At 39.5% G+C, this 15,862-nt stretch overlaps 1 protein-coding gene across 3 annotated transcripts in view; it reads right to left on the minus strand.

Annotated features, from left to right (window-relative positions):
* The window catches only part of DAAM1 (dishevelled associated activator of morphogenesis 1), a 164,368-nt gene that overhangs the window by 88,101 nt on the left and 60,405 nt on the right, over positions 1-15,862 (minus strand). For all 3 annotated transcript variants that reach the window (XM_028100530.2, XM_088024578.1, XM_028100537.2), the window contains exon 2: positions 11,699-11,918. In XM_028100530.2, the coding sequence (XP_027956331.1) occupies positions 11,699-11,881 (183 nt within the window). In that variant the 5' untranslated portion in view covers positions 11,882-11,918. The remainder of the gene's footprint in view (positions 1-11,698; positions 11,919-15,862) is intronic.

The following is a 15,862-nucleotide window of genomic DNA, read 5'->3' on the forward strand; positions in this document are numbered from 1 at the left end:
AACAATTGGCACAGTACAAATAAATCTAAGGAAATGGATTGATTTGCTAGATAAAGCAAGGGAAGGAATTTTGAAAAAATATACAATAAGGGTCTTAAATGAGTTGAAAGAGCTCTTTTTAGAGATTTAGCTAAACTGAGATAGGGAGTTATTTATAAAACTTCCAACACAGTGTTGAAAGCATTTATTCTTTGAAAATCTACCAAATCAATAGATTTCAGTGAGCCAACAAGTAAGTTTCCAGATTAACAAGAGAAATCTTTAACAAAGGAATTCTGGATTTCTATTTCTAATGAGTTAAGCGAACTCTTTACATACATACTAATACAGATTCACGCAGAGGTAGAAGGATATGCAATTAATGCTGGTGGGGGTTGGGGGGAGATTTAAAAAAAATGAGGAGACAAGAAGCTAAGATAGGTCCCAGGGGTCACCCTGTCAATCAACTTACTGTTTTGTGTGTTTTTGTTTTTTAGTGGTCTTGACCAGGTAACGAGCTATCTGACTCAATGTACAGACCTCACGGAATTTCTAACCATTATTATTGCTCAGACAAAGCTAACTTTTCTCCTTCAAATTACATACTTCAGGTATTTGCCCACAGCATGGAGACCCAATTCACCCACCCTAGCCCCACCCACCGAAGATTTCCCCACAGGACCATAGGCAGCAATCCTCAGGTTCACTTAACATACACCCTACATCAGCCGTTTCTGGATTTAACCCTCTCTGTCATTAACCCTCTCCTTTCATCCCATAACTCAACACTACCAGAAATAAGTCAGACGCTCAGGGGCACAAGTGACTAGGCCTTAGGTCATATAACATAGTGATAAGTACAATGTCGTGGGAGAAAAGGCCAAATTACAGTTTTACAAACGTAGAGAGAAAATGTACTATTAGGCTGAGACATTTCATCAAATTTATGAACATCCATCCCTATAAGAGCAAGTGACCATCACATCCATAAGTCACGGACTGCCAATTCAGCTCTTAAAACTTAACCACAGTGACCTTGAGAAACAGTCCTTTACTTTCATAGCAGTGGTTTGAAATCTGAAAGTGAGATTCCATATTTGTCAGTTTAAATAGAAGTACATTCAGTGACTTATTACCTGCTCCTAACCAGTCAGGAAAAACATAAATGGAAAACAACAGAGTACTTTAAATCCCAAAATGGATGTGTACACACAAGAGAACAAACCTTGAAGGTTTTCAGCCGGTAAGATTTCTGCCAACATTCTTAGTCATTACACGAAATACCACAGTATGACTCACCACCACCTACAGTCATGTTCTCTGTGTCTGACAGACATGTTTTCCATTCGATATATAAAAATATGAAGTGAGATCCCACAAGCAAAGGCTGACTAATAGAAATAATTTTTAGTTTCTTATTACCAATGGTTAAGTGTTTTGTACTATTTCCCCTCTTTTAATAGTAGGCAATGCAAACTATAACCAGGTTGCTAGACAAAAATCTGCTGCTAAACCTGTAGGCTTCTTATTTAGCTTGTGTTATTTCAACCAGAACTCATTAGAGCAACTTTAACTTTTAATTAGTACACATTACCAGCAGTGTTCCAGGAATCTAAAATAAATAACTCTGTTCTAAGTATATGTTAAAATTATCTCCCAATATCCATCCAGCCACCTAAATATCCAGTTTTTACATCTATAATCTGGTACAACTTCTGGTGGTGACAAGGCTTAACTGAGAATTTCTAAGCAGTGTTTCCCTAACTGAATGAATGAAAGGACTTTGTCTCCTGGGACAAAGAACCAGGGTAGAGTGACAGACACAGAAAGGCACCCAAAGGCCCTGGGGGCAACTGTGAAACCGAGTTCCCCTTCCCTGAATGACACCTGCGGTGCTCTCCCTAGCCCAGGCCCTTCCCACACCTGCTCAGCAAGGTCTTCAGAGACTTTTTGGCAGCTCAGCGGACACTTAAGTTTTATCTGGGTCAAAAGATATTTAGCACAATAGGTCTCTTCCCACACTGCAGCTATTTATCATGTCATGGTAGAGAGACTGGACAGAAAATAATTCTTAAACCTTATCAACCTTACCCTCTCAAGCTGCTACCCTTGATGCTAGATACTTTGGTGTTCCCCTATGAAGAGTAGGACTAAAGAGAATGATAACAGTGGATGGGGGACAGGAAGGGTGCAAGGACCAGCCCAAATCCATCACTTCTACTTTGAGAATAATTCAGAATATATATACCCAACCGCTGGAAGATTCAGCAGTCATGAATTCATGCACAGATGCACGCATGCATGCATTCAAATAGTTACTGAGCATCTCAAGTATTAACCTTTAGTAATTAGTTACTCATCCAGGCCACAAGCATTTACTGAGCACCCACTCTGGGCCACGCCCTACTCTGGACCCTGGGGTTCCTCAGGATGAAAACTCAGATTACAATGCCTGTGTGTCATTCTGCTCTCTGAAAATGCAAAGGTGTCTATCCATAGATGGATTTAACATAATGAGTGTCCATATGGGAATGAACTCAAACCATCTGATTGTTTAAAAGATGGCAAAGGACTTGACTTTTTCTTCTACATCCAAGAAATGCCCAACTTTCCTGAAAACAACCTGTATATACATTCTAAGTAAGCTTTCAGTCATTTGGTTTAATTTAGTTCTTAAATATTCCATTGTGTAATGAAATAAACAGCAGCTGTAGGATGTTTCCAGTGGATTCATTTAAAATTGGACAAGAGGGAAAAAATTGCTACATTTTTAAGGATCTTATTTTCCAAAAAATATACAGAGATATGTTTCTTTATCCATAAGCCAAAAAATCATAACTAAAAGATGTAACTGGTACTGAGCTCCTGTAACACACAGCAAGAAACAGTCTGAAATTCCTGAGTAATTCTGGGAATTGAAGGTGGGGGAGGGGAGGATTCCAAGTACAGTGGATAAAAATGAGGACAGTTAAAACTGAAATACACTATCCACATATTGGACATTTACCTCCCACAGGCCATGTGACATATGTTTTATGTGAGCAAATGATACTTAGATGAATTCCAATGCATCGATATATATTCTCATGTGCAGTTATTTATACAAACTACCAGATTGTTCTAGCCATTACTGAAATACATTTTCAAAATTATACTGGAAAGCTTACTAAACCACATCACTTATGGAGATGAAATTATTTTCCCAGTCTTTTAAAACCTGTATTGATTTATATGGGAACATGTAGAGAGTTGGCAAGTCAATACAGTATGTTGACTTTGCGTAATCTGCACATGGTAGCCTGAGGATTAAGTTAAATAATCAGGTAAGTAGGTATATACTGCTCAGTCTCTTTAGAATTCATAGTAATGAAATTCATCAAGGCCAAGGGAACTCATAACCATTTTCTAACATCATTAGTTCAGAGATGGTTTTGCAGCTATTTGTATTAAAAGAAAAAAAGTTTTCATGTTTCTTTCCTCCATCTTTCCACACTCCCCCTCCCATTTCAGTCCCTGTAAATCTAAATTAAGAAGCACCCAGAAATAAGTGTATTGATTTAAGTATCTAACATGCAGTAAAAAAAATCTATACTTAATAGCCTATAGGAAAGGACATTTGGAATGATCTTGGCGAGATAAAATATAAATTTGGTACTAGAAGGAATAAAATGGTTTTGTGTTTTTACCTTAAGCTTTACTGGATTTGTTTAGTAAATCAGAAGACAAGAGGGAACTTAAGCCATGCTGACCATCTTACTGTCTTTAAGCAGACAGGGCCTCCAACCAGTACAAAGAAACATAGACTGTCCTTTGGGATGAAGATCTACTGCCAACCCTACTTTGATTCTTAGAAGTAATGTAATGTTCTATTCAGAAGTACAACAGATATAAGCAAGCAAAACCACCTATACTAACATCAGCCTGTACCACAAATCATCAGTTGTTCTCGGGGCCAAAATAATTTGTTTATAAAGTTCTGGGTTTAGGATCACTTTTTTGTGATCTGTAAATTGACCGTGTATTGGCAGCAGTTCACATCTGCTACATAGGAATTTTAGCACTGAATACATTTAAGCCCATATCTACTTTCCCACTTCCCTCTGTGATGTATTGCATATTTTCATACTGTTCTAAACATTTTTCTATAAACTCATCAAGTTGATGTATCCAAAAATGCCACAGAGTCAGGGGAAGACCTATTCAATATATATATTTTTTTCTTCATTGTCAACTAATCATGTCCTTTAGCTAAACAGAATTTTCTCTTTGACCTTTATAGGTTTATCAAATGAAAAGAATTTTAACCTCATGGAAATAGAACAATTTTAATATCAATCTTTTCACTGGATTCTGATTTTTGGCTTCTAGATAACTGAACACTTTGAGAGTATTCTAGACATTTCTTTGAAGTCTTTATATAGTCTGATTTTCTCTGCTTAAATACTGAGAGCAATCCTTTACACTCTAAGAAACAATAGATTAAAACTAGATTCCTTACAACCAGTTTTTTTCTCCTTCAATCAGGTTAAAATTAAACGTTTTCGATACCCAATTTTTGCATTTTTTCTTGGAGAGAGAGAACTAAATAGCTCCTATGAGAAACTTTCTATTCTTAGTCATGGCCTTAGTGTGAAAGGCGAGTTTAAAAACAAAGAGATAAAAAGTGTTGAAACTTGTCATCAATTCTAGTGATAATGGAAGAATTTTTATTAAAAAGAGCTTAAGATAGCCCTAGTAATAAATGAAATTATGTTGGCAGCCTGAGAAAGATGGGTAAAAATTGACATAGCTAGGAAAAGAACAAAATTTGTACACCGGTAAATCTGTAAGACAAATTTGGATTCCTGTAGCTCCTTTCATACCAAAGTGACTTCAGAATATATTGAAAAATGAAAAGTTTACTGATGTAGATTCCCAAGTGAATTCACTTGGCACAGTTTACACCTTGACTGTGAATTCATCTGACTCTGATAGGTCAACTAAAATTCTCTCATTCCTGCTATCTTCATTTCTCAAATTCTATGCTGGCTACTAATGTCCCCAGTAATTAATAATAATAAAGCTGACCTCTAGTGATTAATTATATTTATGAGGATACAAATCTTCCCATCAACCTATGGTATCCATCATCGCCACATTCCCCATTGAGATTTAATTTTCACTGACAATCCTCAATAGTATAAATGGTAGTTTTGTGATCAATAATGAATTTTTTAGTAAGTTTAAAATAGTTTACATTTCTTGGAAGGCACAGTACTCTAGTATATTATCTTAAAACATTAGACCCATTGGCCAAATAAATGAAGACTAAGCAGTGAATTCAAAAGAAGACAGATTAACCAGAAAAGTGTAAAATGTAATTGGTCACATTTTCAGATTTAGGAAAGGTCGGGTCCATGATGCATATTTCCAACTAGTCATAAATTCATAGTGATGTACTGTATTAGAAATGAAAGCTTTCCTCTAATAAATCTATGAAACCGATTCCAAATACATTAAAACAATGAGTGTACTAGAAGAATGGAGATTTGGTGCAAAACACTTCAAACCAGGTTTGAGATAAACCTGGTTTCTCACTTAAAATCTCAGCCAGGTAAAGCAGTTGAACATCTGCATGTTTCACAAGGCAAGAGAGCTGAGGGAACCTGTTAGGAGACACCAATTCCAGTATCACTGTGACTATGGAATATTCTGTAGGTAACCCTTAGCCCACCAATTTCTGGTATATGCAGGAGTCTATGCATTGGGTGGAAGAGCAAAAGGGGGCTCCTTGTAATTCTCTCTTTCCTTTTCATTTCAAAATTAAAGTACCCTGAGGAGGTATACACTACAGCAAGAAAGCATCTCACCTCAACAAATGGACTCAAATGAAAACAGAATCTATTCAACAAGATAGGACACCTTTTGCTAAACTTATCGACACTTTACAAAGACTTCAAAGAGCAATCGTTATTTTTGTATATGTAATCAGACAGCAAAATATTTTGCTGTACTTTTATATATTTGGTTCGCTGAGAAAACTGTAAGAAAGCAGAGATACCTTCCTCTCATTCAAATAAGAATCTAAGATATATAACTAAATCAATAATACAATCATCCCCATCCCTTTCTCCAGAACCTCTTCTCAGAAACCTCAGTCCTCCCAGCCTCCTATTTCATGTTCCATCTACACTGAACTTTCTGTTCCTTGAGCCTCCCGTGCTTTCTCCCACCTCCCAGCCCCCTACACATGTTGTTCTCACAGTCTGTAACATTCCTCTCTTCCCCTTGCCTGGATATTCCTACTTGATTTTCATGTCTTACATTAAATGAAACTTCCTCCACAAAGCCTTCCAAGACCCTTCCACACTAGTTTCGGAATCTGTGGGGTTTGGGAGTAGGTGTCAGCAAATAGAAAGTTTGGAATTAACCAACAGCTAAGTTAAGGAGCCAAGCAAGAATGGAAATCAAATACCTTCTTTTTTACGCATGAAAGTGGAGTTGGAGAACCCAACTTGCACCTGCGGACAAGTGGCCTTGCCGAGATTTCAACGCTGAATTAGACACTTACTGCCAGCTGGACAACTGCAGAACTCCCCAGGGGGGCTTACTCCTAGGAAATTTATAGCACCAAGGGCCACAAAATGTGTTTTCCTAAAAGCAGGTTGATTTGGAGAGAAATTGAGGAAGTGAGAGGGACTCAACTATGCATATTCCCAAGAGGAGCTGGAAGAGAAGCTAGGAGTTCCTGGACAAGAGAGCTAGGGTTATACACATGGAAACTGTGAGTGGGACTCCCTCCTCATGATAAAAGGGAACTGAACATTCTTCCCCAACAATATATACTGGGGAGGAGCCCCTTATAATCCTTGGGCACTCTGGATAAGATCACGTGTTTAGTTGCCTGTTTCCCCCTCTAGACCTTCAGTCCCATAAATTCATAAAGAATCATTGCTGCTTTGCTCACTAGTTACCTCCGGGCACTTATCACACGCATACACCCCAAAAGAACTGACCAATTAATGACACATTTTTCTGTTCATCCCAAAGGAAATCTTCTATTTGCTAACATTGAGATGAACAAGCTACCTGAATAAGGACCACTTATAGAGTTATAATGCCTAGGAGTCTTCAAATAGGTTGGCAAAAAAAAAAAAAAAAATCTAAGACCTTTAAAAGCCTGTAGAAAGACCATAGATAATCTTATTTTATGGGAACCGTATTGAGTCTTAGGTCGGTTATGCTCACAATTTGTGGCTGAAGCAAAGGACAAAGCAGAAAAAGTGGGGCGAGAAGGTGGGGGAGGTAATACAGGAAAAAAAGGATCGATGCCTGAAAGGCATAAAATACAGAGCAGAGATTGCAGAAGCTCTCAACTCAGTTATTTTTTAAATAAGTTAAAAACTGTTAGCGTAGAGACTATTTCTATTCGACGACTCACAAAAAGTAATTAATTAATTAGCTAAAAAATTTCCAAGTTACAGGTCCTCAGTTCTCCAGGAGATACAGAATAGCTTTAAAAACAGCAGGTCAATCTGTAGGAAGTAATAACAAGTGTTGGCAAAGATGGGGTCAAACTGGAACCCTCACATACTACAGGTGGGAATGTAAAATGGTGTAGCCAGTTCCTCAAAAGTTAAGCATTATGTTACCATATGGCCCAGAAATTCCACTCTTAGGTCTATATCCATGAGAACTGAAAATACATTTCCATGCAAAAACTTGTATGTGAATGAAGTTTACAGTAGCATTATTCATAATAGCTAAAGATTGGCAACAACCCAAATGTCCACCAATGATGAATGGATAAACAAAATGTGGTATGTCCATACAGTGGAGTATTATCCAACCACAAAAGGAAATGAAGTACTGATATATATACTACAACATGGATAAACTAAAAAGATTATGCTAAGTGAAAGAGGCCAGTCACAAGGGACCATATATCATATGATTCCATTTCATGAAATGCCCAGAATAGGCAAATTCACAGAAACGGAAGTAGATTAGAGGTAGCCAGGGGATGGTTGAGTTGGGGAGAAATGAGAAGTGACAGTTAATAGATAAGGGAGCTGCTTTTGGATGTCATGAAAATGTTCTAAAATTTATTGCGGTAATTCTTGTGCAACTTTGTGAATATACTAACAGCCACTGAGTTATACGCTATAAATAGGTGATTACATAGTCTGTAAATTAGATCTCAGTAAAGCTGTTATTTAAAAAAAAAAAAAAAAAAGATAAGCAGGCTTTTGGACTGGGACCTCCAGGAACCACCACATCCTGAAATTGGAATGAGTCTGCCTCCACTGCCTGTAGCAGGTGATCCTCGCAGCCCACCTTCTATACACATTCCCATGGCTGACCTCCCATTCAGCTTTCCTTTATTTATGAGATGATAAGGTTGCAGTAAGCAATTCTGCAAGCAACCTATTCAGCACCACTTTTAAAAACATTAAATGCGTCATCAGAAGAGGCAAAGGAAACCAGCTTACAACAACCGGCTGTGATGATATGCTTTCCAACAGATACAGAGGTAAAATGCCCTGCAAGTTAGGACCCACATTGGCTCACTCACAGCAGGCAGATTAGCTTTCAAGAAAAGGAAAAACCCGGCATATCTGCTTAGGGTGTTGTGCCCGGGAAACACCTGAATTACTTTCCATCCCTCTCACTGCACTAGGATGTGAGGTGTAAAGCACCTAATAGGAGCCAGCCTTTTAAAAGACATTATCTTCTTTACACCAACCCTATCTGAGATAGGGTACTATCCCCATTTTATAGACAAGGCAATAAACTTAAATTCCAACAGAAACCATCTTAAAGGAAGTCAGCACAGGTTGCAGAGTGGTCTGACCCCACAGGCCACGCGGTACCCCCTCTTCCCCACGTGGCCTCCCTTTCCTGTGCACAGGCAAAGGCAGAAGTGCTTCTGTGAACACAAAAGAGAACCCAGGGCAGAAGTTTCCAGTGGCTTTGAACCCACCTCTCTTGCCCCAGGACACTGCTGGCCACGGGATGGATTTGTGGTCTAAGTCCCTGAAGTCAGGAGTAGACAGAAATCCATCCGTCACTCACCAGGACAGATACAAACCTCAACATAATTTGTTTTCCAATGGTTTCAGCTTAAAGTTCTGGTTTGGCATTGGCTTTTTAACAGCTAACAGCTGTAGGCAATTTTCACACAGAATAAAGACATCAATAAGGCAGAGAGTGGAATTTTCTCCCTTATGAATACAGAACAATGAGCTGTCTTCAAGATGTACATGGAGCTGCCACCACACGGGCTCTGGCTTAGGTCTCATTTTGAGAGTCTGATAGAATCCAATTGAAAAGACAGTGGATGTGGGTGCTTTGAGGGTACTAGCTCTGCCCACCAGCTCCGTTACCACCACGAAAGCCCTCATCTATCTGCGACATCTGTCTCCTTAGGTTGACTTTTGGTTTTAAAATACTTTTTTAAGTGGGAAATAAAACCAAACTCGTGAATACATCATTATTGCCCTTCTCGATAGCCATCATGGTAGATGATTCACTGTCTCTCCCTGGAAGAGGATTATGTGTCCTCCACCCCCCCCACCCCCCAGTGACCTCAGGACTGTCCACGCAATTTGCAGTGCCAACCTCTACAGAAGAATGATCCATCCTTACCCTGTCAACTCAGGAGTGGCCATGTGATTTTCAATGGCCAAAGAAATGTGGGCAGAAGTGACATGTATCATTTCCAAGCATGAGCTTAGAGCCTGCTAGTAGTTTACCATGTCTCTCCTTCCTCGTCCACCAGGCTTGGGTCTTAGATGGAAGATGGTGAGGAACAGAATCACAGCTAGCCATGTAGCATTAACAAGTGCTAAGCCACTGCCATTTGTAACCACTGAGGTTTTGCTATCACAGGATGAACTAGCTTAAGATGACTGAGACAGCCATTAACACAGACCCCCTCCACTTCTCTTCTCACCTTCAATCGCTCCTCACAGCTCACCTCCTCCAGAAAGTCTTCTGTGACTAACCTCCTCAACACCACGTCCTACACCTCACAACACACCTGTAGACAATCTATGCAGAGGTGGGCTGGGCTTCTTCCTCTAGTGCTGTTATATCTGTATCCGTCCCCTTTTGCTCCTGAAACTATCAGCTATTTAGGAGCAGGTTCTAGTTTTCCATTTTGAACCTCCCGATTAACACCTAGAACAGGTCTCTGCATGCAGAGGTGGGAGAGGAGAGAGATTTCTTTCTTATTTTTTTTTTTTAATTTTATTTATTTATTTCACAGGGAGAGACACAGCGAGAGAGGGAACACAAGCAGGGGCGGGTGGGAGAGGGAGAAGCAGGCTCCCCACGGAGCAGGGAGCCCGATGCAGGGCTCGATCCCAGGACCCTGGGATCATGACCTGAGCCGAAGGCAGACGCTTAATGACTGAGCCACCCAGGCACCTGAGGAGATTTCTTAAACACTGAAAATATTCATCAACATCATAAAATACAAACATGCTGCCAAGAGCCATCTCTTCCTTTTCCCAACCAATTCTGGTTGGTAACAGGCCCGTTAATCCACTCAGGAGACCAGAACTCAAACATCAGCTTCATAGTACCCTCTCATACTGGCTTATCTCATATGATAAACTTATAGGTAAATTCTGGTCTAGAAGAGCTGGACTGATCTGATTAGTTCAGATATTACCCCTGGAGGGCAGTAACAAAACCTATGTTACTTTCTTGACTTAAGAATCATGCAAAATGATAGCACTTTCTAATATCTGTTGAACAATATAAATGGTCCGATTAGAACTAACTCCATTACAAAATGCCAGTGGTGATAAAGGGAGGATAGAGTACTCACTTAACATTTATTGAGCACCTAATGAGGGTCAGGCATGGGGCCATTCCCACTATGTAAATTCTTCTTAGACACTACATCAAACTAGGAGGAGGCATTATTTTTTTCTCACTTTCCAGAAAACAGGCTTATAGGCTTTTTCCATACTTACACAGATAATAAAGTCAGAACAGTAATTCAAACCAACGTCTTCCTAATCCCCATGCCACTACCCTTTAAACTATGCCAGAATATCCCAAAAACATAGAATGGAAAGAAACATTACTTCAGAAGTGCCTGAAAAGCTAAGCTAAAGAAAGCACTTAACATCTTTTGATGAATGGGTCCTACACCAGATACATCTCTCACTTCAGTATAGTGGATTCTAAAATATGATAGGATCTATAAAAAGTTTCCCACAACAGTTATTACTGCAATCCTATCATTAGGATAAATAATTATACTGTACTTAAGTAATAATGTCCTTCATCAAAGGATCCAGGACAGGAGGAGGAGTATGACTAATTTTTAAAAAGATATTAATACTATACACTGAGAGTAGGGGTGGAGAAAGCATTAGGGAATTGTGGAAGGTGTGAAGCAGATGAGGGAATTATTTATGCACACAATATAGACTCAGACTGGAATGGGGAAGAATAGAAAGAGCAACTTAGGATGCAGTTCTCTCACATATTTGAAGACCTAAGGGTCTAAATCCCTCCACTTAAAGCAAAGCCCTTCAGTGTGGTAATGCTACCCTCTTCTTTCTCTTCCTCCAGAGGCTCAGTGTTCACAGTTGGGGTGCCAATATAAAGGGGTCATTTCACTGAAAAAGGGCCAAGCCCAGGGCTAACCAAACCAAACCATGCACATCCTCTCCCCCATTCTGGCTCTCAACCACCGCCAGGAAGGAAGTTGGGGACTCACCACAAGTTCACTGAACATGACATCCAGCTCCTCCACAGGGGGCATGGGTAATGCTGGCTCCATGGTCTGAAGCGCAAAGTTGCTATCGTTTCGCAGCCGATAGGTGATTTCTGGGTGATCATTATTTCGGAAACAGCAGAAGATGAACGAGATCCCCCGTCCACCTCTCTTCCTTGGGGCCATGGCTGAATTCTGTTCTATTTCTTGAAGTGACTAAACTCTGCAAAAAAGAAGACAGGACATGGTTAAGGAAGAAAAAAATGGGTAAGTTTTTTTGTTGTTGTTTTTGTTTGTTTTGTTTTTTAAGTCAGACTAATTCAAGCAGAGACCTCTTCACTGAAGACAGTTGATATGCCCCTGTAGGGCACAGAGAGGACAACCCCAAGCGGATTCGGAGTCCAGCTGGGCAAAGAGCACATCCTTCTATTCACTTGTTGAATGTTTCCTGTGACCAACTGCTGAGCAAACAGTACCATCCTACCCCTGCATGACACAGCATATGCCCCCAATCGCATTGGGCTACTGGCCATTCTTTGCCTATCACATGCTCTTTCTTGCCAACCTGTCTTGTTCTTTAACTCCCCTGCAAGAAGGACCTTCTCTTCCTCACCCCCTAGGAATCTAGGATCTCTTACCCTTTAAAGTTTGATATCAATTTCTTCTTTTCTACCTTCCCAAAGTAGAATTAATGATACTTATGCTGAGGCATATCTATTCATTCCAGCTCATATCACATTCTAAGTTCCTCAAGAGAGTACATTCCTGTTAGACCACGATTAACTCCAAGTCAAGGGAAGGAACTGTACATCAGGCAAATTGTTGGCACTCATGCCTTGTACAGTGCCAGGAAGGAAGGAGGCACTCAGTTACTGTTTATCATGTTGAATAATTTAAATTCATAACAAAGGAAGAATGACTTCACATGAACTAGAAGAATCAAAGATTTTCAAACAGAAAAGATCAAATGAGTTCACCAATAAGGACATGGTTATAGTATATTCACATAATAGAACACTGTGCACGCATTTAAAAACAAGGCATCTGTATATGTAGATATGGAAACATGTTCAAAATGCTGTATGATATATATACTACAAGATTACTTTTTAAAGAATGTATATATGTACTTATGAATATACATAAGAAAGGGCTAATAATAGCAGTAGCCTGTAAAATAAAAATAGGGGACTGGAGAACTAGTCCTTTTCATTTTGTACACTTTTGAATTTGAATTTATACCACAAAATTACATTAATGATTATATAGTTTAAGATTACAATTATATGTATTGCCTTGGGAAAATTCCCGTTATACGGTCAAGTGAAAAAAGCAAATCAAAGAATGAGTGATGTGTAAAACATGATGCCATATGGCTTTTTAAAAACAATCTCATACAATGATACAAACTCTGGTAAAATTTCTCATAAATAACTAGGATTTGCAAACACTTCTAGAGTCAAGATCCTGCTCACTTAAGGGATAGCGGTCTCAGGAAGCTGGCAATTAGAATGGGAAGGGGAGGGAAATGTTAAGAGCAGCGTGTCCCTCATGTATCCCTACGTGATGATCCAACCGGCTCTGGACTAAAAACTTAGCTAAGACATCCAATATCCCAATCTGCTGAAGCATACGTCTCCTGGCCTAAAGTGTACTTGTGCAAGGCCATAGGAGGCAATATGCAGTACCTGGAATTCCTTTGGCAAATGTGTGTTAATACCTATTATATACCAGGCACTATAAGCACCTAAAGATACATAAATGAAATGGGTCACTAGGAGCTTATAATCTGGTGAGAGAGTAGTGCACCAAATAGTTGTATGACTTTGTTACAAGTCATACCAAGCATAAAGTCCACTGGGAAGAATCTGAGAATAGTACCTGATGGATGAGTGGAGCTTTGATAGATTATGGAAAGCAGAGCATTTTGGAACAGTGCAAACAAAGGCACGAGGTGGGAAGGGGCACGGCATGTACAGGGAATGAGTGGTACTGTGGCACAGATTGTGCTGTAGAAGCCCATCTTCCATTGCAAAGCCTTGGGTCTCTCATCTTCCTGATCCAAACCCACCAAATCTCCCCAGTACCAATTTAATTGGCTTCCGTGCTCCACCAAATCAGATCCAGCTCAACTTCTCTGTCTTTTCTATTTCCTTAAAAGTATCTTCCACTTTAGCCAACAGACCATTTTCCAAGCCCCATAAACATCCACCCAAGTCGTCTGCTCATTCCTTCTGCCTTTATCTTTGTGAACACGCTCCCCAATCCTGACAGCCCTGGTGAGCCCATCCACTGCTGGTGATAACTGAAATTTGGTTCAACATTTTCTGACAGGCAATCCATCAAACCCCTGAAATAGTCATACTGCTGACCTGGTATTTCTACTTCTAGAAATATATCCCAATGAAATATTCAGAGATACTATCAAAGATGTTGTCACAAAAATTTTCAAAGCCCTGGCTATTATAATAAATGAGGGCATAAAATAAGTGCTAGTAATAAAGGACTATATGAAAAGGATAATCATGGTACAACTAGATGACAGACCACCAAGCAGTTATCTGTAAAATAATATTTAAAGACATGCAAATTTTTAGGATATGTAAAATAAAGGATATACAATGTTCCATTTATGTAAGAAAAAGTGTACATATATGAGCAGGAAAAAAGAACAAGAGAAATGCACCAAAATGTGAGCCAACAGTTAGCTTGTGTCAAATGTATGGCTTACTTTTTTAAAAAAATGAAAAACTTTTCTGTACTTTCCAAGTTGTTGTCACAATGAAGACATACTAGTTTCACAATAAAATGAAGATGAGATTTAAAAAAAAAAAACCACTCTAGACTGTTGATATGACTGTTGATGGAAGGAGGGGAATGTGTATGCAAAAATGTTCTTTTCAAAAATATCCAAGTTATGGGGCGCCTGGGTGGCTCAGATGGTTAAGCGTCTGCCTTCGGCTCAGGTCATGATCCCAGAGTCCTGGGATCGAGTCCCACATCGGGCTCCCTGCTCCTTGGGAGCCTGCTTCTCCCTCCGCCTCTGTCTCTCATGAATAAATTAATAAAAATCTTTAAAAAAAAAAATCCAAGTTATGGTGATCTATACACCAGCTTCTCAAACTATATGAGGCAAAGGACTAGCTGCTTTCCCTACAGTCTGTTAGAAACATATTTTTGTAAACTATAGTAGAAATATCTCAGCAATGTCAAATTGCCATAAGAATTTCTCTAAGCATGCAATTCTTGTATTCTTTGTTAACCAACATGGGTAGGCAGCAATAGCACTGATGTACACCAGGAGTTAAGATGGGAGTTAAGACTTAGCTCATTAAAATATAAACTGTTAATGTCTGTCTCCAATGTATGTCCTCAGGGCAGCAGCCATATCCCCCTTGGTAGCCAGGCCAGAGTCCTGCACACCCTGTCACTCAACTGTCAGTAAACTGAAGAGAGACTGTTCAGGGACTACTGTTATGACTAAACGCCTCTCTATAGGGGGAAGGAGACAGTGTTCAGGCTACTGGAAGATGAGGGCCAAAAAAAAAACCCAAAGTAGGCAAGAGCTAGCCCATGGAGGGTCATAGGGCCCATGCTCAGCTTTCAAGTTCATTCCCAGGCAGTCTTCCTAACCTACCCGGTTGAATGTGGTCCATTTTGTGACCCCTATGAGGCACAGCCAACAGTTACAGTAATTTGTGGTTTGGGTTTTACTTCCCCTATTGAAGAGTCAACTCCTAAGGGAAAGTGCCTAAGGCATGTATCAGTGCCTCGCACACGGAGGAGTATGAGCAAAGTATTTGGAAAACAAATAGAGAACAACTTTACTTTTGTACTTTATAGGTTGTTTCACTTAAACCCAAGCTTTATTATATTCTGGCTGTATTGAGGTGGGGTGCTCAGGAAACACTGAGATCTAAAAATCAGTCCAGAGCATTTCTTAAGTTTTTTTAAAAAGCCAGCAGTTCTATAAACAAAAAAATACGAGGGTCTTGGCTAGTTTCTAAGATGGGTAATAAGATAGAGAGCCTATTACATTTAAGAACCTAATTGAAATAATTTTTAGTAAGGACCAAAATATTGCCTTTGACAGGTAATTTGTGTTTAAAAGCCTCAGTAAAGCCCAAAGGCCAAATTTTTATGCTGGCTCTTCTGTGTAACCCCAAA

Source organism: Eumetopias jubatus, unplaced genomic scaffold (assembly GCF_037043125.1).
Source record: "Eumetopias jubatus isolate StellerSeaLion01/CBP00866 unplaced genomic scaffold, mEumJub1_p1.0 scaffold_7, whole genome shotgun sequence".
NCBI lineage: Eukaryota > Metazoa > Chordata > Mammalia > Carnivora > Otariidae > Eumetopias > Eumetopias jubatus.